This window comes from Populus euphratica, unplaced genomic scaffold (genome assembly GCF_000495115.2).
Source record: "Populus euphratica unplaced genomic scaffold, PopEup_1.0 scaffold38.1, whole genome shotgun sequence".
Classification (NCBI taxonomy): domain Eukaryota; kingdom Viridiplantae; phylum Streptophyta; class Magnoliopsida; order Malpighiales; family Salicaceae; genus Populus; species Populus euphratica.
In genome coordinates this window covers 552,962-576,872 of record NW_011499911.1, presented here as the reverse complement: position 1 = coordinate 576,872, position 23,911 = coordinate 552,962, and the positions used below count along the sequence as shown (strand labels likewise).

The 23,911-nt window shown below is 31.6% G+C and overlaps 3 protein-coding genes across 16 annotated transcripts; all 3 read right to left on the bottom strand.

The window, feature by feature from the left end:
- Positions 1–1,292: 1,292 nt before the first annotated feature.
- On the bottom strand, positions 1,293–4,107 carry LOC105133976 (uncharacterized). The gene is made up of 6 exons (XM_011038170.1): positions 3,778–4,107; positions 3,538–3,616; positions 2,429–2,955; positions 2,061–2,229; positions 1,887–1,939; positions 1,293–1,675 (listed from the first exon to the last, which is right to left on the bottom strand). Exons 1-5 carry the CDS (start codon positions 3,781–3,783, stop codon positions 1,920–1,922), a joined length of 801 nt encoding a protein of 266 aa, XP_011036472.1. The 5' UTR covers positions 3,784–4,107; the 3' UTR covers positions 1,293–1,675; positions 1,887–1,919.
- Positions 4,108–10,997: 6,890 nt separating this feature from the next.
- LOC105133974 (Nucleoside diphosphate kinase family protein) lies at positions 10,998–16,288 on the bottom strand. Of its 10 annotated transcripts, XM_011038165.1 has the most exons (8): positions 16,181–16,288; positions 15,970–16,060; positions 15,348–15,563; positions 14,883–14,990; positions 14,644–14,753; positions 13,953–13,990; positions 12,119–12,158; positions 11,742–11,965 (listed from the first exon to the last, which is right to left on the bottom strand). In XM_011038165.1, exons 2-6 carry the CDS (start codon positions 16,029–16,031, stop codon positions 13,959–13,961), a joined length of 528 nt encoding a protein of 175 aa, XP_011036467.1. In that variant the 5' UTR covers positions 16,032–16,060; positions 16,181–16,288; the 3' UTR covers positions 11,742–11,965; positions 12,119–12,158; positions 13,953–13,958. The 10 variants fall into 10 exon arrangements, with proteins under 10 accessions (XP_011036463.1, XP_011036468.1, XP_011036466.1 ...); XM_011038161.1 differs by lacking the exons at positions 11,742–11,965; positions 12,119–12,158 and adding an exon at positions 10,998–11,308; XM_011038166.1 differs by lacking the exons at positions 11,742–11,965; positions 12,119–12,158 and adding an exon at positions 10,998–11,202.
- Positions 16,289–16,752: 464 nt separating this feature from the next.
- On the bottom strand, positions 16,753–23,369 carry LOC105133972 (inter-alpha-trypsin inhibitor heavy chain H3-like). Of its 5 annotated transcripts, none has more exons than XM_011038156.1 (13): positions 22,807–23,353; positions 21,891–22,043; positions 21,575–21,787; positions 21,400–21,489; positions 21,127–21,243; positions 20,407–20,676; positions 19,905–20,061; positions 19,228–19,305; positions 18,994–19,094; positions 18,657–18,830; positions 17,923–17,997; positions 17,641–17,748; positions 16,753–17,307 (listed from the first exon to the last, which is right to left on the bottom strand). In XM_011038156.1, exons 1-13 carry the CDS (start codon positions 23,212–23,214, stop codon positions 16,975–16,977), a joined length of 2,277 nt encoding a protein of 758 aa, XP_011036458.1. In that variant the 5' UTR covers positions 23,215–23,353; the 3' UTR covers positions 16,753–16,974. The 5 variants fall into 5 exon arrangements, 4 of the variants coding, with proteins under 4 accessions (XP_011036458.1, XP_011036459.1, XP_011036460.1 ...); XM_011038157.1 differs by having other exon boundaries at positions 18,657–18,827; positions 22,807–23,352; XM_011038158.1 differs by lacking the exon at positions 22,807–23,353 and adding an exon at positions 22,241–22,341 and having other exon boundaries at positions 21,891–22,030.
- Between the last annotated feature and the right edge of the window lie 542 nt (positions 23,370–23,911).

Here is a 23,911-nt window from a genome sequence, read left to right as displayed (position 1 = left end):
AGTAGTTTTTTATGTTTTTTAATTAATTTTTTTAGTGTAACCTTTCAATATTAAGTTAACTGGGAATTAATTTTTATAAATTTTTTTAATTTGTTTTATATAAAGTTATCTCAGTCTTATAACCTATATTTAGTAAATTAACCCTAGTTGACTTGGCTCAATATTTTAGTTAAATTTTATTTTAAATTCTATCATTCAACATTGGATTGATTGAAATTGAGTTTAATAATAACTTTTTATTTGTTTTTTATAGGATTATCAAGGTCTCAAGATCTAGATAGTAGATTTGAAAGGTTAACCTGAATTATTCTAAGTTGATCTAATATGTTGTTATTTTAATATTTTTAAAAAGATGCTATTCTAATTTTTTTAAAGTCAAATTATATTTTTATTAATAGTTTGGGTTATCTTTGAATATGTTAAGTCGATCAAATCATATTAGATCGATTTTTATATAATTTAATTTTTTTTATTAAAAAATACATTAACAATACTTGAAAATACTTTTTATGTTAATTTTTTTTTTCAAACCACAATGTAGCACAAAAAATAACTAAGTAAAGAGCTAAAATGTTTTATGCAAGATTTAAATATGGGTTTTTGGGTTATTTTTTGTTTTCTCTTATTTGTTTGGCTTAACAAATTTTATGATATCATTATTTGCGTGTTTATTTATTATTGTGATAGTTTTTGCTTTTAAATTAGTTTTTATATAAAAAATCAAGTTAATTTTTTTTACATAGTTTTAATATGCTGATATAAATACATATATATATATATATAAACACTATTTTGATGTTTTGTTCAATTAACAAATATTTTTTAAAATATTTAAACATCACACGTTACCAAACACTCATTGAATCTAATTGTATACTTTCATCAAGATATTATTTTCTTCAATAATTAAAATAAAGATCATTTTCATTAAAAAAAAATATGACAAAAAAGTAAAAATACACCTAAATAGTTTATTTTATGAGATCGAAAGTGGGTTTCACTTTGAAATCATGATACAATATCTTGTATAACATTCTCAGGACATTTTCTTGTCATATTTTCGTTATATTTAACATTATGTTCCGTGAATCTAGGATATATAAATTCTCACTAGTGTCATTATGTCTTTTAATGTAAAATAAATATAATTTAAATGACATTTAAATAAAGCATATAAAAATGTGTTTCGCCATGTAAGAATTTCCATTTTTCTTTCACCCACCAAGGCAAATCGAAACAGAATAATCGATCCACGATCGACTGCAAGAAACAGGGTTCTTTTCAAAGACCTTGAAAACAGGGTTCTGTCAGTTTTATATTATTAACGTCAAGATCATGTATATTACAACGAGAAAACATAGCTAAGAGAAAAGGGCGTGGTGAAAGAGGACTGAAAAATGTAGGGAATGTCTAGCTCTCTGTATCCTGTTAACATGTGTTGCCCTGAATTCACAGATGCAAACATGGCAAAAAGAAGAAAAAAAAAGTGGGGCCGGGGAAGAACCGTAAACTAGATGATAGCCAGTGACATTCTTGATCAAAAAATGCTCTCCTTGTCCTCATGAATCCATCCTCGAAGTAGCTGTGACATTGTTGATAGCTTTTATGGTCTTGAAATTTCATCTCTTTAGTCCATAATTCCAAGTATCTCACTAGCTTCAATCCACATTTGAATCTGGAATTTGAGTCATTTAGCATCCATGTCAGAGATCAAATTGCCTTGATAATGTGAGCATGCACAGGGATAAAACTATACATTTCTATATTTGTTTTTTGAAAACAGTTATAATATTTAGCCAATTTTGATATTTGAAGTTCTGGTTTGGCGAAAGTTCTGCTGTGCTAGTATTGAACAAAGCTGAGAAAAAGGATCTTCTTGTACATACCTTGTAATACGAATCCTTTAATGGCATGAAGATTTAAATCTCTAGCACAATATCTGCATTAAAATTGAAAAATAAGATCAGCACGTTGATATTAGAACTGGATCTTAATCATATATCTGATATACATGGTTTTACATGTCTTAACACCCATGGAAAGAAAAAAAAAAAACTTACACTCTGAATCTGTCTTGACCCATTTAGATCCATTACTGGTCTTGTCCCGCTTTTCATCATCTTCCTTGTCCTTCTTCGGAGTACTTCTGTCCTCAATATATTTCTTCATTGATGACGCCCGGGAAGTACTTTGTGGGTTAATCTTCTTGTGAAGCAATGTTCTCAAAAGCTGTTTGCAAGTATAACAACAACCATCAGCAGTCGTGTATATATATATATGGACTCTTGAATCGTACTCACTAAACTAGTCGAAGAAACTATTGTGAAATAGTCTTGGCATGGAGAAATGTTTTTGTCATGAGAAAATGCATGCTGACTGATAGAAATGCATGTAAATGAATAAAGTAAGCCTGAGTTCGTGAGTATACCTTCTCCATTCTTGATTCATGAAGAGTGTCTCTCAAACTTGGTTGTGGAGCAAACCCACTTGTACAGACAAATATCTTCTTGAGAAGGAAAGAGATCGATCTCTTCCCAATAGCTTTCTTCTTATTATTGCTGTCACAGATGTCTTTGCATCTGCCAAGTATGACACTGATTGTCCTCTCAATATCATCCTCATGGTTATCCACATCGCTAATCACTGTATTGCTGATTCTTCTGTCAACCTCCAAGCTTGACGGGCAATTAAGAAATCTATCCAATGGAAGGTTTGCAATTTCCTTTTCCTTATCCTGAGAAGATGGCTTTCTTGTTAAAAGCTCTGTCAACTCTTTTTGCAATTTCCCGATTTCCTCAGGTGTGAAATCTTGTAAATCATCGGACGGAGACGGGTCCTCTTCAACATCTTGGATTTCATTATTGTCTCGAAGTTCGTTGTTGCCAAAGGTTCCAATTGCAAGCAGGCCATGAGGCCAATCGCTAAATTCCTCTCGGGACTCTTGCTTCACATGCTCTGTCCAGTAGACAAAAGAAAATATTTGAGCGATAAATTTAAGATGCAAACATCTGCTGAGAAGGTAAAACGAGTAAGAAAGTAAGATTTGCAAATATAGAAGGGTGAATCTGCAATTCGTACAAAGTGCTCAATATTTATCAATTCCATCCTCACTCTTTATTTTTTTCCCTTCCGAATCCACACTTGTTGATTTGTCTAATAAGCAATTGCGCTTATCAGTAGAATGCATTTCAATTAGGATTATATATATATTTATATATATATATATATATATATATATATATATATATATATATATATATATATATATATATATATATATATATATATAAAAGATTAGTATTTCATGTCTCCTAGTGTGGATACATCGGCTTATATTCCTTTGCTAAAACTTAATTTTAGGGAAATTGTTAAATTTACAAAACTAATTTATGCATGGACTGATATTAACGACGTTCCTCAAAATCAACCGAAATGCTGAAGCAAAGATATAAGATGGGTTTGAAGAAGGATCAGAGAGGGAGAGTTATCTCGAGCAAGAACACTTCCATTAGATAGAAGAGTTGGAAGAATGCTTACGAGCAGCTGAAAGCACTGTGTTTGGCTTTCTGCATTTCCCTTGTTTGCCATTAATCTTATTCTGCATCCAGCTGAACAGCTGCCAACAGCCAAAGAGAACCTCTCATCAAAACACCATTTATATATAAATATACGTGGGAGTGTGTGTAAGATAGTTGACGAATCCGAATCATGGATTTGAAACGAGGAGGCCTGTAGCTCCATGATATATATATATATCTTCACTAGCAAACAACTTACCTTCATCGGGAGCCTCTTTTCAGCGCAAAATATTAACGCAAAGGTGGTGTGGTGGGGAGCTGAGACTTGGAGAATGGTGTGTGTGAGAAACTGAAGCTTCCGAAAGCTAAACCTTAAAACTCGATGAGAAATCAACTTTAAGAGTATCAAAGCACAGGTGGGAGTTTGGTGAATTTCATGACCGAGCCTTGAGCAGATTGTTCTTGGTTCAAGTTCCCAGAATCAACTTTTTTTTGCCACTCTAGCTAGCTATGTCCCCCAGCTCTCAATTTCCACCATTATATATATTCGTCGTAGTTTTCTTCTCTGGTAGCAATCAGTGCATCACCTTCTCTCTTACAATCCAACTAATATACCCCCCTGCCCTGCCCTACAAGCACATGAAAGACATTCTCCTTTTTTATTTCTTTGATTCTAGTACTAAACCCTCTTTTTTTTTTTAATATATGGCACATGTGTGGGAGGACGTTCTCCATGGAAGAACCTCCGAGCTTCGCTTCGTGGCATGATTTATGTCCACTTGAATATTAGCATGCAAATCTAAGGAATAATTTAATGGAGATACTGTGTTCAAATGATAATCTCCAAACACCTTTTCAAATGATAATCCAACGATGAAAGGATTGACACGAAGGGGACGATGAAAGGATTGACACGAAGGGGAGTTTAATTAATGGAGATTCTGTATTGAAAGGTACGCTTCAGTTCCTTTTCATCAGGTTAATATACTTTATTGGTACTGTCCAGTGCTTTTTAATAATTTTAATGGAAGTTATTTTAATACATTGTTCAAATTAAATATATACAAAAACAAATATGATCGCATTGCAAAACAGACAGGATTCATCAGGTTAACCGTCTGCTATTAATTTGAAAGCAATTAGTATATACATTATGATGTATAGGTAGATGTGCTCTTCCTCTTTGTATTTCTAGAACTTGTACGGGTCAATGGTCACCATTTGTTTTGCAGGACTAGACGTCCCATTAGTATTTGCTTCAAAATTTGTGAAATAAATGGGTGCTACTAGGCATTTATTATTTCAATGATACTCTTCTTATTTGTATTCCAGATTATTCTAATTATTATATATATATTTTTATTATAATTTGTTTTATAACTATATTAAAAATTTAGTTTGTTTTAAAAAAATCAACACAACATCATTTTTTAAATATTAAATGATAATATATTATATCGATTCGGATAAAATCAGATTAATCTATTGAATCTGTTATCCTTGTCATAAAACCCTAATAATACTATAAAAAGCAAATAAATTAAAAAAAATACCAATCTCAATTCTCAATTAACTCAATATTGAATGAAAAAATTGAAAATAAATATTAACTAAAAAGTGAGTTAAGTCATCTCAAGCCAACCTGTTAAATTTGGATTATGATACTAGAATAACCTTATAAAAAGTAAATCAAAGCAAATTATAAAGTTCAATTTTTAATTAACTTAATATTAAAGGATGAAATTAAAAAAAATTAATTAAAAAATACACAAAAAACCACATGAGTCAACCGAACCCGTAACTCAAGTCATAAAATCAGAATAAACTCATATAAAGTAAATTAAAAAAATTATGAAGTCTAATTCTCAATCAATTCCTTCTATTGAAAGATAAAATTAAAAACAAATCAATCAGAGATTAAAAAAAAAAACCTGAAGTTAACAGGCCTAATCCGCAACTCAAGTTATAAGATTGTAATAACCACATAGAAAATCAAAAAATAAGAATTAAGAAGCCCAATTATCAATCAACCTAATGTTGAAAAATTAAATTAAAAAAATAAAAAAAATAACATAAATCAACCTATGTTAACTTATCAAACTCTAGTTAGAAGACTGAGATAACTTTAAAGAAAGTAAATAAAAAAATTATAAAATTTAATTCTCAATCAACCTAATGTTGAAAGATAAAATAAAAAAAATATTCAAATAAAAAACCAAGTTAATCTGTTTAACCCATAAAACTTGCAATCAGGATCATGAGCATATGATAACCTCTTAAAAAAAATAAAAAAAATAATTATGAAGTTTTATTCCTAATAAACTCAATGTTGAAAAATAAAGTTCAGAAAAAAAAAATAGTTAAAAAATAACAAAAAAATAACCCAAGTCAATATAGCTAACTCGTAAAACTCGTGACCTAAATTATGAGATCAGAATAACTCTATAAAAAGTAAATCAAGATAAATTATAAAGTTTAATACCAAATAAATCAAATATTGGAGGATAAAATTGAAAAAAAAAACTTGAAATTAAAAAAAAAATCATGAAAGTTTTAAGAATCAAATTGAAAAAGGATTGATATTCTATTGCTCATTATTATAGTTAAAAGCCAAGCCATTTTAATATATATTAACTAGATCATTGTTTGTACTATATTGTGGGTCGAATTAATTTTTTTAATATAAAAAAATATTTAGAAGTTGTTAATATATTTTTTAACAGAAAAAAATTAAACTGCATGAGGATTAATATGGTGTTAGTTGGTCAACTTTGCAGGTCTAAAAACAATTAGAACAATCGATAAAAATATTGTTTGACTTAAAAATAATATTTAAAAAAATATATTAAAATGATAACATATTAAATTAATTTGGATTAATATGTCAAATTTACTGCTCAGGTTATGAGACCCTAATAACCCTATACAAAGCAAATAAAAAAATTATTAAACTCAATTCTCAATCAACATAATATTGAAAGATGTAAATAAAAACAATATTCAACTAAAAAAAATGATCTAAGTCAACCTATGCTAATTTATCAAATTTTGATCATAACATCAGGATAATCTCATAAAAGATAAATCGAAACAAATTATAAAACTAAATTTGCAATCAATCAAATGTTGAAAGATGAAAAAAATCAATTAAAAAAATGATACAAAAAATGCTCGAATCAACCGACAAAATTCGTGACCTAAGTCATAGGACCAGGATAACCTTATAAAACATAAACCAAAACAAATTATAAAACTTAATTCTCAATTAACCTAATATTAAATAATAAAAAAAATTTTAAAAAAGAAAAAAAATCTTCAAGTCAATTGGTCTAACCCTTAATCCAAATCATAAGATCATAATAAACTCATAAAAAAATCAGTAAAAAAAAATTATGAAACTCAATTCCAAATCAATTCAATATTAAAGGCTTACATTGAAAAAAAAACAAAAAAAACTATAAATTTCAATTCTCAATCAAATCAATATTGAAGTATAAAATTAAAACAAAAACAAAAAAAAACTTGAATCAACCAAGTTAACTCACAACTCACTACCTGGATTATAAAACACAACTCCATAGAAATCAAATAAAAAATAATTATAAATCTTAATTTTTAATTAATTTAATATTGATGAATGAAATTGAAGAATAAATAATTAAAAAAATAACTTTAATCAACATGACTAACCTATAAAAAACACAATTGTGAGACATGAGATTAAAAAACTCTATAGAAAGCAAATCGAAATAAATTATAAAATTCAATACCTAACAAATTGAATATTGAAAAATAAAATAAAACAAAACAAACTAAATTTAAAATATATAAAAAAATCCTCACAAATGTGAGGATCAAAGTAAAAAAAAAGACTTCACTTCACACCTCTCATTGCAATCACTTTTAGTATATGTTAAAGTAAAATAGGAAAAAACCAGAATAATGAATAATTAACATAAGACCAAGTAGCTTAATCCAACCATTTTGTGACATAATTTGTGCACCATCAATCAAATATGTGTGTGTATGTGCACACATGTTGGTCTCTTTTATTTTCAAGGGAGCAGCTACGTCAACAAATTATGGCAAGATTCTGTGAGAGACAAATGAACTGAGCTTTCAAGAACCGAGAGCAAGGGCACCATGGCGGCAAAATTACATTAAGAAGGTGATGAAAGCTAGGAAGATAATAAAAACAAACACTAGCAGCCTCGCGGTGATGGCCCCCCTCGCCGACCAAATCGACACCCGAATCTTACCTGACCCCAGTTGTCAACCACCAAAAATCCCATTTAGATTATGGGCGGCATGCTCTACAACACAACGCATCTGAGAATATAATAATCATTTTTTAAAAAAATATTCTTGTTTAAAAACATATTAAAAGTTTTTTTTAAAAAAAATTATTTTTATATGAGTAAATTAAAGTAATTTTAAAATAAAAAAATATTAATTTAAATGAAATAAAAAATTATAATTTTTTTAAAGTATTTTTATAACGTTAAAATAAACAAATCTTTAATCTCGTGCAACCTAGTGAGAAATTAAAAAAAATAATCCATTATCAATGTGTTATGAAATTAAGAGTAGTTGTAATGTCTAAACACAAGAGGATTTTCATAAACCAAAGCACTTGAAACTTGTTTAATAGAAAGCTATCACCACATTGCATAAAACCAATAACGAAATCAAATTACTATCTCTAGTTTCCAATTTTAATCACGAGGAATATTGTATTTATACATTTTATTTCAACTCTTTTTTCTCCCTTTTTGAAGAATATGTCAGTTAGTTAAGCTTTCCCTCATATTTTTGTTGTCTGGTGTTTAAGAACGTAGTCGGAGTGCTATTTTTATTGTTTGATGTTTGAGAATTTAGTTATAGTTATTTTTATAATATTTTTTATTTTAAAAAAATAAATTTAAAATATTAGTGAAGTAAAAATTATTTTAAATTAAAAATATTAGTGAAGTAAAATATTAGTGAAGTAAAAATTATTTTTAATATTAGTGAATTAAAATAATATAAAAATATTAATTTAAAATAAAAAATTAAATTTTTTAAAAATTATTTTTAAAATATAAAAAGAAACATCGAACAAGTCTTCTTGTCTATTGATCTAAACTCACGAGTTCTGAGGATCGTCTCCTGACGAATCGCTGACAGGACACCACCCTCTCACGTGATTGGTCCACTGAAGTGTTTACTTGCAGCTTCGGCCTAGACGAGGTTAGTTTCTTAAGAACAAAGAGGAAAGAAAGAAAGATAAAAGTTAAAAAGTGGACTTCATAGAAAAATAGCATTTGAACGAGACTTTGGCAGTGTTTGTAACACGGCTGTAATCATGTATCTACAAAAAAAAATTTATTTTTATAATTTTTTTAATATACTAATATTTAAAACATTATTTTAATTTATTTTTAAATTAAAAAATATTTTAAACCATAATCATTATCATATTCTCAAATACAATAATTTCCTTACTCCCAACTTCACTTTAAACATAATTATTAAACCCAAATTCCAGCACCTTCTAATCAAGATAGGTTTTGTTTTTTCCAAATAGTTCATTTATTAATTCATATTTATTTAAAAATATCTAATAAAAACTTTTATAACATCAACTTGAAAAACCTATGAAATAATTAAATAAAATACAAAATTAAACCGAGTAAAAAGTTTCTATCAACCTTGATCTATTATTTCAAATAATATTAAAATTTAAAATAATTATCATTAAATTTTATTTTTTTTATTGAATAAATCATATTAAAATCAAAATTAATTTTTTTAATGGCTGAGTTAGGTGAAAACCAATGACTTTCTCTATTCTCACATGAATTCAATAATTTTTTTTCTCTCCTCTCTTATATTTATAAACTAAAAAATAAATATTTTGATCAAATTTAAATCCACAATATCTATAAAAAAATTAAAAGAAGAAGAAAAAAAACAGAAAGACTAAAATAATATTTTCCCCACAAATTTTAGATGGGACAACATATTTCCTTTTATTTTATACTTTGACCCTCTATTTGTTAATTTTGTTCATCCTTAACACATTTTGATTGATAAATTGTAATTTTTCCATTGAAAATTTTAATTAAAAAAAATTAATGATAAAAATAAAAAATAATTGATAGAGCTACAATGCATAATGTAGTTGTTTTAGTGCATATAAAACTAGTTTGTTTTTTATATTTTTAAAGTATTTTCTAAAAAGATTAAGAATTTTTTTTCAAAAATTTTTATTTTTAAATTTTTTTAATGTGTTAATATCAACAAATTAATTTTTTTTAAAATTTATATTTTTTTAATATATTTTTTAAAAAAACTTTACAAATAAAAATATAAGTTATATCCCAGTATAAGTAATGGCAATGGGACCAGGTTATGATAGCTGGCGAAATACATTCGATGATCTTTTATGGACCAACACGTGTCCCTAAGGGGCCTTGTTGATCTTTCCTTTGAAAGAATCCATTTCCAATTCAGAAAATGCCATGGTGATAAGAACTAACACCACTCATAGAGTTGAACTAAGAATTGACTAAGTTAAATAAAAAAAAATTGTATTTTTATTAAAACCATATTTTATATTTTGGCCCTTTTTTTGTTAATTCTTTTCATCCTTAACAAATTTTGACTAATAAATTGTAATTTTGCCATCAAAGATTGCGATTGAAAAAAAAAACAATTCACAACCAAAATAAAAAATAGTTGATGGAGCTACAGTGAAATTTAGCATGTTTGTTTATTTTTTTGAAAAACACTTTTTAAAAAATTGATTTTTTTTATTTTTTTAGTTGCTTCAATTTTCTTTTTCTTTTTAAATTTTTTTAACGTACTAATATCAAAAATAAATTTTAAAAAATAAAAAATATATATTATTTTATTATATTTATAAATAAAAAATATTTTTAAAACTAACAATTGTAATAATACCAAACATCCGTTTTAAAGCAATGGAATCAAATTATGAAAAATGAGGGATCAACACATATCCCAAAAGGCCTAGTCGATTTTTCATTTGAAAGAATCAATTTCCAATTCATAAAATGCCATTTTTATGCCATAGTGATAAGACCCAACACCACTCATTGAGTTAATATAAAACCTAACTAGGTTTAGTGAAAAAATTAATTAATTTTATTAAAACCATGTTTCAAAATTTTTTAAAAGAACAAATTAGATAAATTATCTAATCCATGACTTTAACCTTGAAATAAATTACCATTCGAATCGTGTTTTATAACCATAATAAAAACAATCTATTTATCGATGATTAAAAATAAGATTAGGAAAATAAATAATAATTATCAAATAATGAATTGATATTTAATAAGCATATGGTTGTATTTTGTTTCAAGAAAACTCTTTCTTTATCTCATCAATCTCTCTATATTATCCATTTTTTATATATTTCTAAAAAAAAGCATGAAATAAATTGGAAAATAACATGTGAAGGATAAAAATATATTAAATTATAAATAAGTCTTAAAATACGGATGAATTATATTTATGAAACCACAAGGACTAACTAATTAGTTTTGATAAACTAAAGGGACCAAGTTATAATTGACTCAAATAAAAGAAACATTATATATATAGGAAATATTGGAAGAAGCCATTACTAGATCTTTTCACTCTAGATTTCAAAGTGGCTTCCTTTTCGGCTCCCTTTCTTTCCTCCATGGCACATGTTTCAAATCACACGATCTTATGATCATCAGCATCTTAACCAAAACCCTTAGTCTACTTAAAGAGGATAATAGTGGGATAGAACAAGCCTAAAATAAAAACAGATAGAATTAATTTGCCATTACAACTAGAAGTATGGTTTAAAGTGGGTTTCACCTAATTGATTGCCAAGGAAAGCTTGTGTAAGGTTCAAATGGTTTTCATCTGTGTGGTTGGTGTGAGTTCACGTCGATCATGCTGGATCTAAGCAAAGTTCAAGAACACAATGAACTATGTGTTCGATTTCTTCGGCTTATATAAAATAGAAGTTAAAAACAGCAACCCCAAAGTTAATTTGATACGAGCTTGATGATCAAGAAATCCTGCAGAATGAAAGTTCATTTATCCCGCACAAATCGTCATCCTGCTCGTCACGACAACGCTGGCTTTAAGCCCAAAATTTTTGATATACCAGTAAAGCTTGTCATCGACACCTCGAGATGCAAGTAATGAAGAAAGCAAAATGAAAAGGTAAGCCAAGGATCGCAGGAACCAAGATAGCATAAAGAAATAAAAGCCATGTGGGTTACCGCGTCTACTAATGTCTAGGGTTTAGCAACCAAACCTGCAAGGGTTCCTAATTCAGGAAGGTTAACACTCTTCGGCTAACATAAATTAAGACCTTGTATGATGTGGAACCTCAATCATCCACGAAAGTGCATGGTGGCCATCATTGAGTTTGACTAGCTCGCCCTTCATTGGATCTTCTGCTAATTAATAAACAAAAGTGTCATGCATTAAGACTAAGCAAATGTTTCGTCGTGCTCCCATGACAACCTCATCATGAATCAAAATATATTATCCTATAATCATGGTGGTAAAACTTTGCAGACTCTTTCTCTCAAAGAAGATGTGCGCACCTTTCATTCCTGGCCGCTAAATAGGACCTTGATGGTACCACTACATTACACAACAATCACATATCATCTTCATGTAGCTATAAACCTAGCATGGGTGCAATGCAATAACAAGAGATTTGCATGGTCTACTAAGACGGCAAAGCAGTGACACAGGTATACACTACTGTGAGTTTTGAACTATGAAGCGTCAAATCATGAAACTTTATTTGACAAGGAAAAGAGATGGAAAGGAAATAATAGAGTAAAAAATAGTTACGAACATTCAAGCTTTATCAACCTGAATTCTTGAAAATAATTCACATGCCGTCCAAAGAATATGATCAGTAACACATTGAAGTTGAAACTTTTGTACTGTAGCATGATACATACAATATCTGTACTAACTACGAAGCTTGTAGAAGCCAATAAACAAACAGAAAGTAAAATACACCAGGAAATCGTTCTCCTACAATTATTATCATTCTTTCCTGTACAGCCTCCAATTTTAATTTAATAAAATTAAATTTGAATGATAAATTTGTTCCAAATTATTTCATTATAATCCTGAATGATATATTTGTTCCAAATTATTTCATTATAATCCTACGGGTATGACAAATTGGCTTGGTGATTCTTGCGACAAATGCTGAGGATCATTTGACTAATTGGAAGAAATCTAAGTCCATGGTTATATGCATGTATCTCCATTTGTGCTGCATTTCTTCATGTATCTAGATATCAATTAGTACACACAGAAAATGTATGCTGATGGTTATTGCAATTTGCAGCTTTCTATGCTGTTGCCAAAAACAAAAAAACAGTAGCTCACTTGCAATCCCGATGACTGACAGAATTGAGTCTTTATCCACTGACTATTCAAATTATGTTCTAAACATGACCCTGATAGTAAATTTTAATTATTTTCGTTATTGACCACCATCATCCATAAAAATGAAATGCCATTCCCTTATGTTCAACTCAACTCTTCAAAAAGTTCATTGCACCATCCTTTTGATCTCAACCAACGAAGTAATTCTTTGGAGTCCTCTAGATTCATGAGAACTGTTTTTAATTGAATATGAAGTTACAGACAACCCATCTCATCCTTTTCTATTGATATCCGCTCTGCCAAAACTTATAAGCTATTAGTCTAAGAAGAGTAGTGTCTTGATTACTAGTTTGAGAGAGGATGGAATAACCATCTCATACAAGTGTCTGGCATTACAAGCTTAAATGAACTATCTGTTACTAAAGCTTGCACTTCCAGCAAGGCCCAGCACTTCCAGCAATCAGTTAATCTTCTTATTACAAGATTCATGTTGGCATAAAGCTGAAAGATAACACAAGCCCTATCACCTATACAGAGAATCATCCACTGTTATAATGTTTTCAGTAGCTAAAATCAAGTTTCCAATGCTATAATGCAAATGGAACAGGCATAACTTTTCAGAGCAGGCCTCCTATGTTCTACCTCAGCCCATCCAATTCTGTTATCAAGGTAAGCAACAACGATTTCTCTCAAAGAGAAAGCAGGAAAGGACTTGGGAGAAAACAAAATATTTGGTGTTCCCCTTGTATATCTATGAAATGGCAACTAATTATAGCACTTCCATTCAATTACTTTTCATGAGTATTGTGATGAATCGGCCTTTTTTAAGATTGTACTCAAAATAAAAGGACAACAAAAACAGGAAGCAAAAAAAAGGAAATTCAATGAAACTGTAAATTCGAAAGTCTATTTTAACAGCAGATGGCTAACCACCATAAAACTTCAGCCATTGCAGCTGCTGTAGCATGTGTGGGTTCGAGAGAGTAAAGAGACTTGAAAAAACATGTAATTTGTCTGAGTGTTTACCAGCTGCTAGAGCTCATCATGTGTTGTATTTGTTTCACCTGCCAAAAATAAATACAACCACCAAATTATTGCTTGAAAAAATGATACTTTTTTTATATTTTATGGCATTAGCTAAAGCAACCAAAACCATGATTATTATTGTTTTTGCTTTGAAAATGATCGTACTCTTATATTGGTGTCAATGCATAGCTAGAAAAAATAGTTATTCACCAATAGTAAACAAGGTTACATCGAGATTTATTTCATGGCACTAATATTCAAACTTCATGAAAACAGTCATGAACTCACAGGGCAATTGTACTCTTATATTGGTGTCAATGCATAGCTAGAAAAAATAGTTATTCACCAATAGTAAACAAGGTTACATCGAGATTTATTTCATGGCACTAATATTCAAACTTCATGAAAACAGTCATGAACTCACAGGGCAATAGTTCTCATTTGTAAAATCTATCTTATAGCATATAACAGGAGATTATTAGGGGAAAAAATTACAATTAATGAAGAAGAACCAAACGTATCATAATGATGTGTTGTAGCTATGGGCTCAGAAGATAGTATACGTTATGTGCATATAATTTCATTATATTAGGTTAAAACGGCAAAAACCAATATTATGCACCAAAGTTAAGAAAAAATAAAAAAAAAGTGAACACCATTACATATGATAAAAACAATATATATATATAACCTGAAGATACATCTTCAAAGAAAAATGAGATTTCCCTTTGAGCTGATAGGAGAGAGTCTGAACCATGAACACAGTTCTTTTCTGAATCCTGCCCGCACATTGCTCTGATACTGAAAAAACAAAAGAGTACTGTTGTGAAGCTATGGAGGAGAAAGTCTAATGACAGTGACTTGAAAACCTAACCTTACAAAGCAATGAATGGGATGGGTATAAGAAACAGAAGCTTATACGTGAATAACCTGTTAGGATGAGTAATCTTAGCTTTGCATGCATCAGTTGGTCCAATCAAAGTGCGCCAATCAGCAATTGCATTTTCCTTCTCCAAGAGCATGACCAAAACTGGACCACTATCAAAAGCTATGAGTCAACATATAACGAAGCAAAAGAATGAGAGCAGATTTCTCCTTCATTCAAACAATAACCAACAGCACGATGAATGTCAACTTGGTATGCAGAATCACAGCCCATTAATACAATGAAATATAACTATTCAAAGTGCAAGGTCCAAGGTTTCAATACATTGCCTAAATGCCTGAAATACACGAACAAAGGCCACAATCTTCTTTGTCTTAGGCATCTGGAATATTTTCAGGAAAATCCAATTCAGAACTTTGCAACTACAGCAATAGAGTTCAGGAAGCTCACCACAAATTGGTCCACTGAATTGCCCCCAAATCACAATAATAAAAATGAAGTAAAGATACCTTGTCATGTATTTGATAAGACTTGGAAAGAAACTTCTTGAAGAGTGTTCAGCGTAAAAGCTTGCAGCACTGTCTTGGTCAAGTTGAGCGGTAATTTCCCTCAAGATGCTAAACCCATAATCCACAATAACCTCCTTTATTCTTTCAGTGTAATTACCTAGCAATCCATCTGGCTTGATCATAGCTAAAGTCTTTTCCTTTTCTTCACTCCCACTGCTTGAAAATAGCCCACATTTCATGAAGTATTCAAGATAACAAAACCAGTCGGCTAAATAAAAACTATATTGTATGATTGCACCAACAAGGACAAGCAAGATTAAACCAATCCGGTCCTCACCGAGGCCCTACATCTATTACAAAAAATTTAATCGTGAAAGAAAAAATTCCAATATTTTTAAGTTTCACCCTGAAATGCTAACCTTGGCAAGATTAAGTTCATCGACTAAAATAAATATTTCACCAATCGAACAGATCTAATTACAAAATATAGTAACACAGAACAAAAGGGAAAGAAATGTTTCTCGTACATTTGTAAGGTAAGGTTCATAAATAGTTGATACAAGCAAGAACCGTGTTGATCAACTAAAAAGAGGGGGAAACCCTGATTTTTAGTAATTGTTACCTGATAGGGAAAGAGGCAGAGAGCACAAGGAAGAAGACGGAGAAGAAAAGGCGAGGAATCATTTGAAATGATTTGCTATTACTACTTGAAACTGCAAAATGTAAAAATTTATATAAAAAATCACAACCAATTAATACAATAAAAGTAATCTTGCTTATTTATTATTCATTAACTGTGCATGGATTTTTTTTTTCTCGGGAAACAAACATACCTGGAATTAGGAAGGAGAAAGGCGGGAAAGAAGAGGAGATTTTTTAGGGGAAAGATTTTGGTCTCCTATCTTTTCGGGGACTGTCTAATTAACACACCATTCTGTCACTGAGGCTCCTCTGTTTTACGTTTCAAAAAGAGTTTTTAAAAATATTTAATTTTTTTTATTTTAAATTAATTTTTTTAAACATTTTAGATTTAATGTAAAAAATAAAAAAAAATATTATTTTAATATATTTCTAAATAAAAAAACACTTTAAAAAAAGTAATTAGTTATTTAACTTTTTAATATAAAGAATTTTTTAATAAAATAAATAATGTTATTTTAAATGAAATACAATTAATAATTATAATTAAATTATTCCAAATATAATTATTCTCAATTTTGATTTTAATTTTTTAATAATTATTATAATTTTAATTTTTTTATGAGAAATCATTGTATGCTCCCACCAAATGGACAAATTTTCCAATTTTTCATTAAAACATTGAAAATAGAAAAGACAGATGATTTTCTACGACCTAACACAATCTTAATTTTTTTTTCAATTTGTCTTCACCTTGTCCTCAATATACAATGGATGCAAATCTAAATTGTTTAGAGAAAGGTTTTACAAATCCGACATGAATATTATGTAAAATGATTGGGATTGAGTTAAGGATTTTCTTATTATTTTTTTTTTCTAATGGAATAATAAAACAGATGAGTATACAAAGCAAGCTGCAGCAGCATAATACACACAAAACATTGCAATTCTTGAATCTCTGCGTGTTTGGCGACCAGTCACAGCATATTTATCCGCATTCGCAAAGCTCGATGCAGCAGTTTATGCACTCAACGCAAGCAAGGGCAGCGCAGAGCTGGGAGAGGACAATAGAGCATTGATTATTCATATATGAACAAGTTTGGATGAAGCACATGCAACAGCAGCGATCCACCACCCTGCCACAGCAGTTGGAAGCAGCCTTGACCAGCATCCCGGTTGCTTCAGATGACTTTGTCTCCTCGGTTCCTGGAGGAATGTTCTCAGCTGTCGCAGTCAAGTTGCCAAAGCCAACGCAAAGATTCCTCAACACGATTGTCTTCGGAAAGTCCATTTTCTTGAGAGGGTTCATTTTGTTGAATACCTGTTTTCATTAGATATAAAGGAAGTTAAACAGATGAGCTTACGGCCTTGCAAATAATCTTCCAAGTAAAATCTGAGGTTAAATTAATGGTTTTAAGAAGAAGAATCATATGCAAGCTTTCCATGTGAGGGCAGTTGAAAATCATCGAATAAAGCAAGGCCAAAGTCAGGGGGCTGCTTGATCAAAAATGCTGGATGATAGATGTCACATTTTTAATTCAAATGGCGATGCTTTTCTGCTTGTCGTGTATAAGGAACTTAGGAAAAAGAGCATAGAGGAATTCTTTCAATAATTTAAGAAGCTTGAATATTTAGGAGTCAGGCAAGTGCATACATCCTGTATCAGGATTGTTTCTGGCGCTTTCTCATCTGTAAGAGTCTGATGCAAAACCATGAGGGTGTATTCAGATGGAAACCCAGTTTGGATGCTCATTTTTGCAACCTACAGCGAAGAAGAAGAAGAAGATCAAACAAATTAGATTTGCGTGAAGAAACGATGATTACACACATCACCACAACCACAAAAACCATGCCAACCTACAATGAAGAAGATCAAACGAATTAGCTTCGCATAATTTATAGAAGAATCAGAATCTAAGCAAATTCAATAGCAAACCTTTTGTTCCAGCTCTTTACTCCCTGACAACCATGCATTAGCAGTGAGTAAATCAATTTGTCTCCTTCCAACTACCTGCAGAGTTAGTGAAGAATAGTTAGAGAAGAATGCACCAGAAACAACTTTCTAATTGTGCAAATTTCTTTATAGTGGTTTTCTCTAGTGAACTAATATGAGCGAATTGCTGAGTTGTGAGGGATGGATGCAATCTCATGCTTGAGAACTGAAAACAATTACTTTCTACGAACACCCAAACAGCTAAGGTAGATAACAAAAGAAATGAAGTAATCTGGTTTGAGCATTACAATAGCAATTGACAAGTGTAAGTGTACAGAAAAGCAAACAAGGCAATTGATTTTGTATCATAATTCAACACTGGGGTGAAGCCAGATCCCTGAAGGGATGCCGTTCACAGAGAAAACTTCATGCATAATGTAAAGATCATTGTGACAAAAGAATGTAAGCGTTCCACCTCCAGGGCATCCCAATAGAAGACAGAACTTTAAGATTCTCCTGTTAAATATTCAATAAATCATCTTTATCCCGAAAGCACGGGATTCAGAAAAAGGCATTATAAGAGACACCACAAAGTGCAGTCCTTTAGGTAAGACTGATTCACGATTATAATCATTCTTGGACAAAATGATTTCTATCTATGATAATCTATCTTGCAACTACTTTCTGATGTTAAGTTCATCTTTATTAAATAATGTCATGTCCTGAAGAAACATTACTCTATCAAATGGCAGATCCTTTGTCTTTTGTGCTTTCAAGTCTATTGTGAACTTTCTCTTATCTGCCAAGGTGCCACTTAATTTGACAGGGTCTGGAAAGTTTCCACTATATCTGCCCGATACAATCAATGGGCTTCCACGTGAGAGGTCTGGGATACAAAAAGGAAGCAACTGCTAGGAGGTCGGAGAAGACAACATGTCAGAAACAGCCAGAAAAAATGAACAAGACAAGAGAATCAAAAGCTCCTCTGTTAAAACATAATTATGCTAAGAGAGAGCATGAAATAATCAAGGCAGGATTGGCATAAAACAATATTCAATATCTTGAATTGAGCACCTCAAGCGAGTCCAGATGTTCCAAAGCATCAACAGTTATATCGGCTAGAATGATTGATGATGCAGTTGTGAATAATTTCTGCAATCGAAAATCAACCGAATCTGGCCAAATAAAAGAGCAATAGAGAAAGTGACTGTTTAAGAATCTTTTCCTGCTTGGCTTTATAGGGTATTGAGACACAAGGCCTGCTGCACCATCAATTACCTTCCAAAAAGCAATTGGAATACAACTAACCTGCATCATAAGCAGTATCAAAGTGACCCCTCCCAATCTGTGCTAGCATTCGCAAGAAATGGTGGTTACAATATGTACCTGAAAAGGTTTTTCCAAGGATCTTTAACAAATTATATAAAAGGTAAGAAGTGGTGTGAGGATTTAGTATATAATTTAGTTTAACATTTTAATATTTTTTAACTGCAATGAGAAGATATATGATAATGTCAAAGACAATGCTACTTGGGACACAAGCCTAATGTCCCCTCATTAACATAATCGGCAAGTAAGGATCATGAAAAATTCCCACTATAAAGAAATGATTAGGGAGGCAGACCAGTTTTCTCTCCGGGTAGAATTACCAACTTTAGTAATTGATAGAGCAGTTCATTTAAGCTTGTCCAACACAAAGCTGGTAAGCTTGAGCGTCAGGTATGGTTGAGGTCCATGAAGCTAATTATATGTTGAAATCTCGAATACTCAGTATGATAACAAAACAGATGGAAAAGTTTTGTGAGCTAAACTGTGACTTTCAAAACACATTTCTTGTGCCCAAATGTGAGTTCAGTCATCAATTCAGATATGAAGTGTGTGTGAGCGCGCGCGTGTGCAGGCAACACCCCAAATGACAGAGCAAAGTGATCAAGACAACAGGTTTCGAATAGATAAAGAAAAGGCTGAAACACCAGATACCTCACCTATACCCAATGTACTTATGCGAAGAGAAATTGATCCCCTGCTTGTGAGATAACCTTTGACAAAATTACAAATATCTCTTTCATCTTCAACAGCTCCATCAGTGATGAGGAATATGACAGGAATTGAATTGGTTGTTTCAGCCAACAGCCTTATAGCCTAAAACAAAGCACATTACAAAATAAAATCAATAAGATTCTTGTCGCAAGTATCTTGTTAGAGATGTGAATGTGGAAAATGAAGCATCTAAAACATTTTCCAGGTAAATTAAAGAAGAAGAAGAAGAAGAAGCAAATAGGATGGGGATGGAAGGACTCTAGGTAGTGATTTTCATGTTAAACAGCACCAGGTTAATTATAGAGATGGACGCCGGCAGAGTATAAGCTAAAGTTAACTGCTTTATTTTCACATACTAGTTGAGAACTGGATTTAAAAGACATTAAAACAATATGCAACGCAATATCAAGATGTTTGAAAGGACAAACAGTGAAACATTAGACATACCTGTTTGAGGGGCACTAAAATGTTGGTGCCACCACCTGCAGTTAATGTATCATTAAGCCACCGGGTAGCTTCTATTATTGCTTTTTCGGTTGCCAGCTCCATTACTGATGAAAATAGGTAGGTCTCCATATTGAAAGCTATAATGCTGAAAGAATCTTCTGGGTTGAGCTTCTGAAGAGATGACAATAGTCCATTCTTTGCACTCTCAAAAGGACCCCCTTTCATGCTTCCACTAATATCAATTATAAATATTACTTCCTTCCTGAAAGCCTGCCAGATTCACACGGAAGAAGAAATAACTGTTTTAGTAAATTTGAAGCCTTGGTTCAGACTTCTGACTCAAGAATGTTTGGTCCTTTTGAGTTCCCACAGCAGATCAGATCAAAAGCAAAATGAAACCACAACTGAGGAAGGCAAGTATTCCTCTAACAAGAACATTTTTTATTTCATTAGCACTGTTTTGTGCCTCGATCAGTTTAGTTTTAGTTTAATTTGCTCTCTTCATATTTGTGTTTCATGGCCACATTCTCCGCCACTTTAGTGCAGCCGCCATTCCAGCGGTGAGAAAAGTTCTATCCTCCATAACTTTAGCCCAAAAATTAGCAGCATGACTGATTCTTTGTTTTTTAAGAATAGATTATCCACAATGACCACTTATCTTCTGCTGGAATGAAATACGTTAGAAACAAATAACCATGCAGCAGATCAAAGGAAATGAACCTTCATGCTCTGGTTGTTTCCAGGAAAAAGATAGAAGCAAAACATCTGTCTGTCATCAATATCTCGTAATAATGGGGACTGCAAAAGCACACCACCAAATAAATCCTTTGAGCAGACCTGTGAACACAGCAGTCAACGACAATAAGTGCTCTTATGGCTCCCTGCATGTTTCGTATATTCATAGCATGACCCATTAAATCGATGGCGGTACTATAGAGCTAAATATATCTGGGGAGAAAAACAGCAAAGGGTGCGGTGCGAGCAAGGTCTTACATTGTAGGAAAAACTGAAGTCAGCACTTGACCAAGTCAGCACTTCAGCGTCATATAAGAAACCCATTTTACCAACTTCACGCCTTATCTCCTGTCAAAGCATAATCATCACCTCACTTCTTTTGTTGAGCTAACAAAAGCAGATTGAAACATTATGGCAAACAAGAATGGCATACCTTTAGAGCATGACTTGTACTCTTGCATAAAATTTCTTTACCGACACCAGAGCTCACATTTAACAGTATCTTTTCCCTCTTAGAAATCTTCTTGCCAACGGGATTGACAAATGCTGGAAAACTAAATGGTACATTGAGACTGAATTGACCCTCATGATAAAGTAATTTTTGTGACCAAATCACTTTGATTGAGACTGTTGCCCCTCCTTCAACCTGAACAGCAAATTCTTTTTCAGACAAATATCTGAGAAACGAGCAATCTGAAACAATTCGCAATCCATAACCACAAAGAACATCAAATGCACCAAGGAATCACCTGTGGGATTTTAAAAGTATATACGCTGCCTCTCATTAAACGTCCATTCCCTCCTTTGCTTACTTTTTCTTTGTAATTTGCATCTTCTGCTTCGATCAACTGGCTATGATAAGATCTCCGAGGAACATCAACCTCGACACCTAGAAGTGAACCCTGTTAGCCACATCATGTTTTACTTGAGAACTTTAAAAAGAAGTTAATTCAAATATTTAGGAAAAGCAAGTAAAAATAGAATTCCACATGTTCTAAAGACGCAAATTAAGCAAAAACATTTGCTGTTCAAAGAAACAATACTATAAACAAAAAAATAAAAAGAGTTGAATTTCCCGTTGTGCAATCAGCAACGGTACCAGCAACAAGTCGTGTTTTCATGTAGAACCGGCGCGCGTGTATTTTCAAACTGTTCACTTGTTTAGATACATAGTAGATTGGTAAAATACAGGACATGTACGAGATATGTTAGGTGTTACGTTATTTCCAGCTATACATATGTTAGAAGTGTATTTTTCTTTCTTTTTAATTTATTTTCAATATTATTTTATATTCAAAAAATTTAAAAAAAATCAAAAATTTTCAAATATAATAACCGTAATGATGACAAACACCGCCTAATCAAACACATATCAAAATTCAAAATCATCTATACTTTTTTATTAGACTTTTGTTATTATCAAATCACTTCTTTCTTACCTCAATCATTTATTGAAAACCCACCATAACCAACCCCTTGTTGGATTTGAACCCAAACAGATCCTTACGACCATCAAAATCTTAATAAAAGCAAATGAACTTGAGGCAAGTTGGCAGCTAACACCATTCCAGCTTTTGTTTCTTCCTAGTAATTTATTTAAAAAAAACAAAGAAAAAGGAAAAAGAAATCGAGTGACCATAAACAAGGGAGCAACATATGCCGTACCTGCTCGCCTATGGGAACAGCTATGCGGACATCACACTTGCTATTCCCTTTAATACAATGCACGCGCCACGCGCCGCTAAAACAAACGTTTGCGTGATCGAAACAGCAATCAATCTCCATAGTCACCACTCCAAGCATGTGCAACGGTATCAAGGCCGGTGGCTCACACCGCCCGTGAACGTACGGCTGGTAACTCGGTACGTCCGGATTTTCGACCAGCTCCGGCTCCGATACCACCGCATAAGCCATCACCGCTGTCGGAAAGTAACTCTCTGCCACATCTGACGACTTTGCTGACATCGACCGCGTCATCGCTGCCGTTGCCGCAGGAGTCATTTCCTTTCCGTAGTATATTCTCTTGGAAAGATTCAATCCATACTCCACACATGTGGCAAACTCTCTCGCCATGACGCCACAAAATTTATTGGGCGAAGAAGTTCGTCAGAGCTGTCAGTTATGTTATGTGGAGGTGAGGTTGCTTTTTGAAATGCAGTTGGTGAATGAGAGGGAAGCTGGAAGGAGCTGGAGAACAAAGGTGCGTGGAAATTAATATTTTAACAGTGATAAACCAGTGATCGTTTGACACGTGTGATTTGGTAAAACTTTCTTTATTTCTACGGGGAACTTAGATGGTGATTATTTACAGAAATAAAGACTGTAAAAAAATTAATTTTTTTCAACAGTTTCCAAAGATAGAAGACTTTGAATTTAGTGATCTGTGCATGTTTTGTGGACTATAATGTAAACATTCTTTAGAAATGAATTTGACTTTTTTTCATATAAAAATTAGATAAAAATCTCGGATGAGAATTTCTGAATTTTTTAAGATTCAGTGGGGAAGTTATTAGAGTAAATAGGGATTCATGAGAAACTAATCGGGATTATTTTTTTAAGGAAAATAATGGTTTATGCATGTTTTGAATTGTGATTACAAAATTAGATACTAAAGAAAAATACAATTAAGCTCATGATTCAAATGAAAAAAAAACAACTAGTTGGAATATGATACGAGTTCATGTTAGCACTCCCTCTACTACAGATTGGATGAATTTTTTTAAAATATAAAAAAATATTAAATATATTTGATAATATTATTAAATTTGAT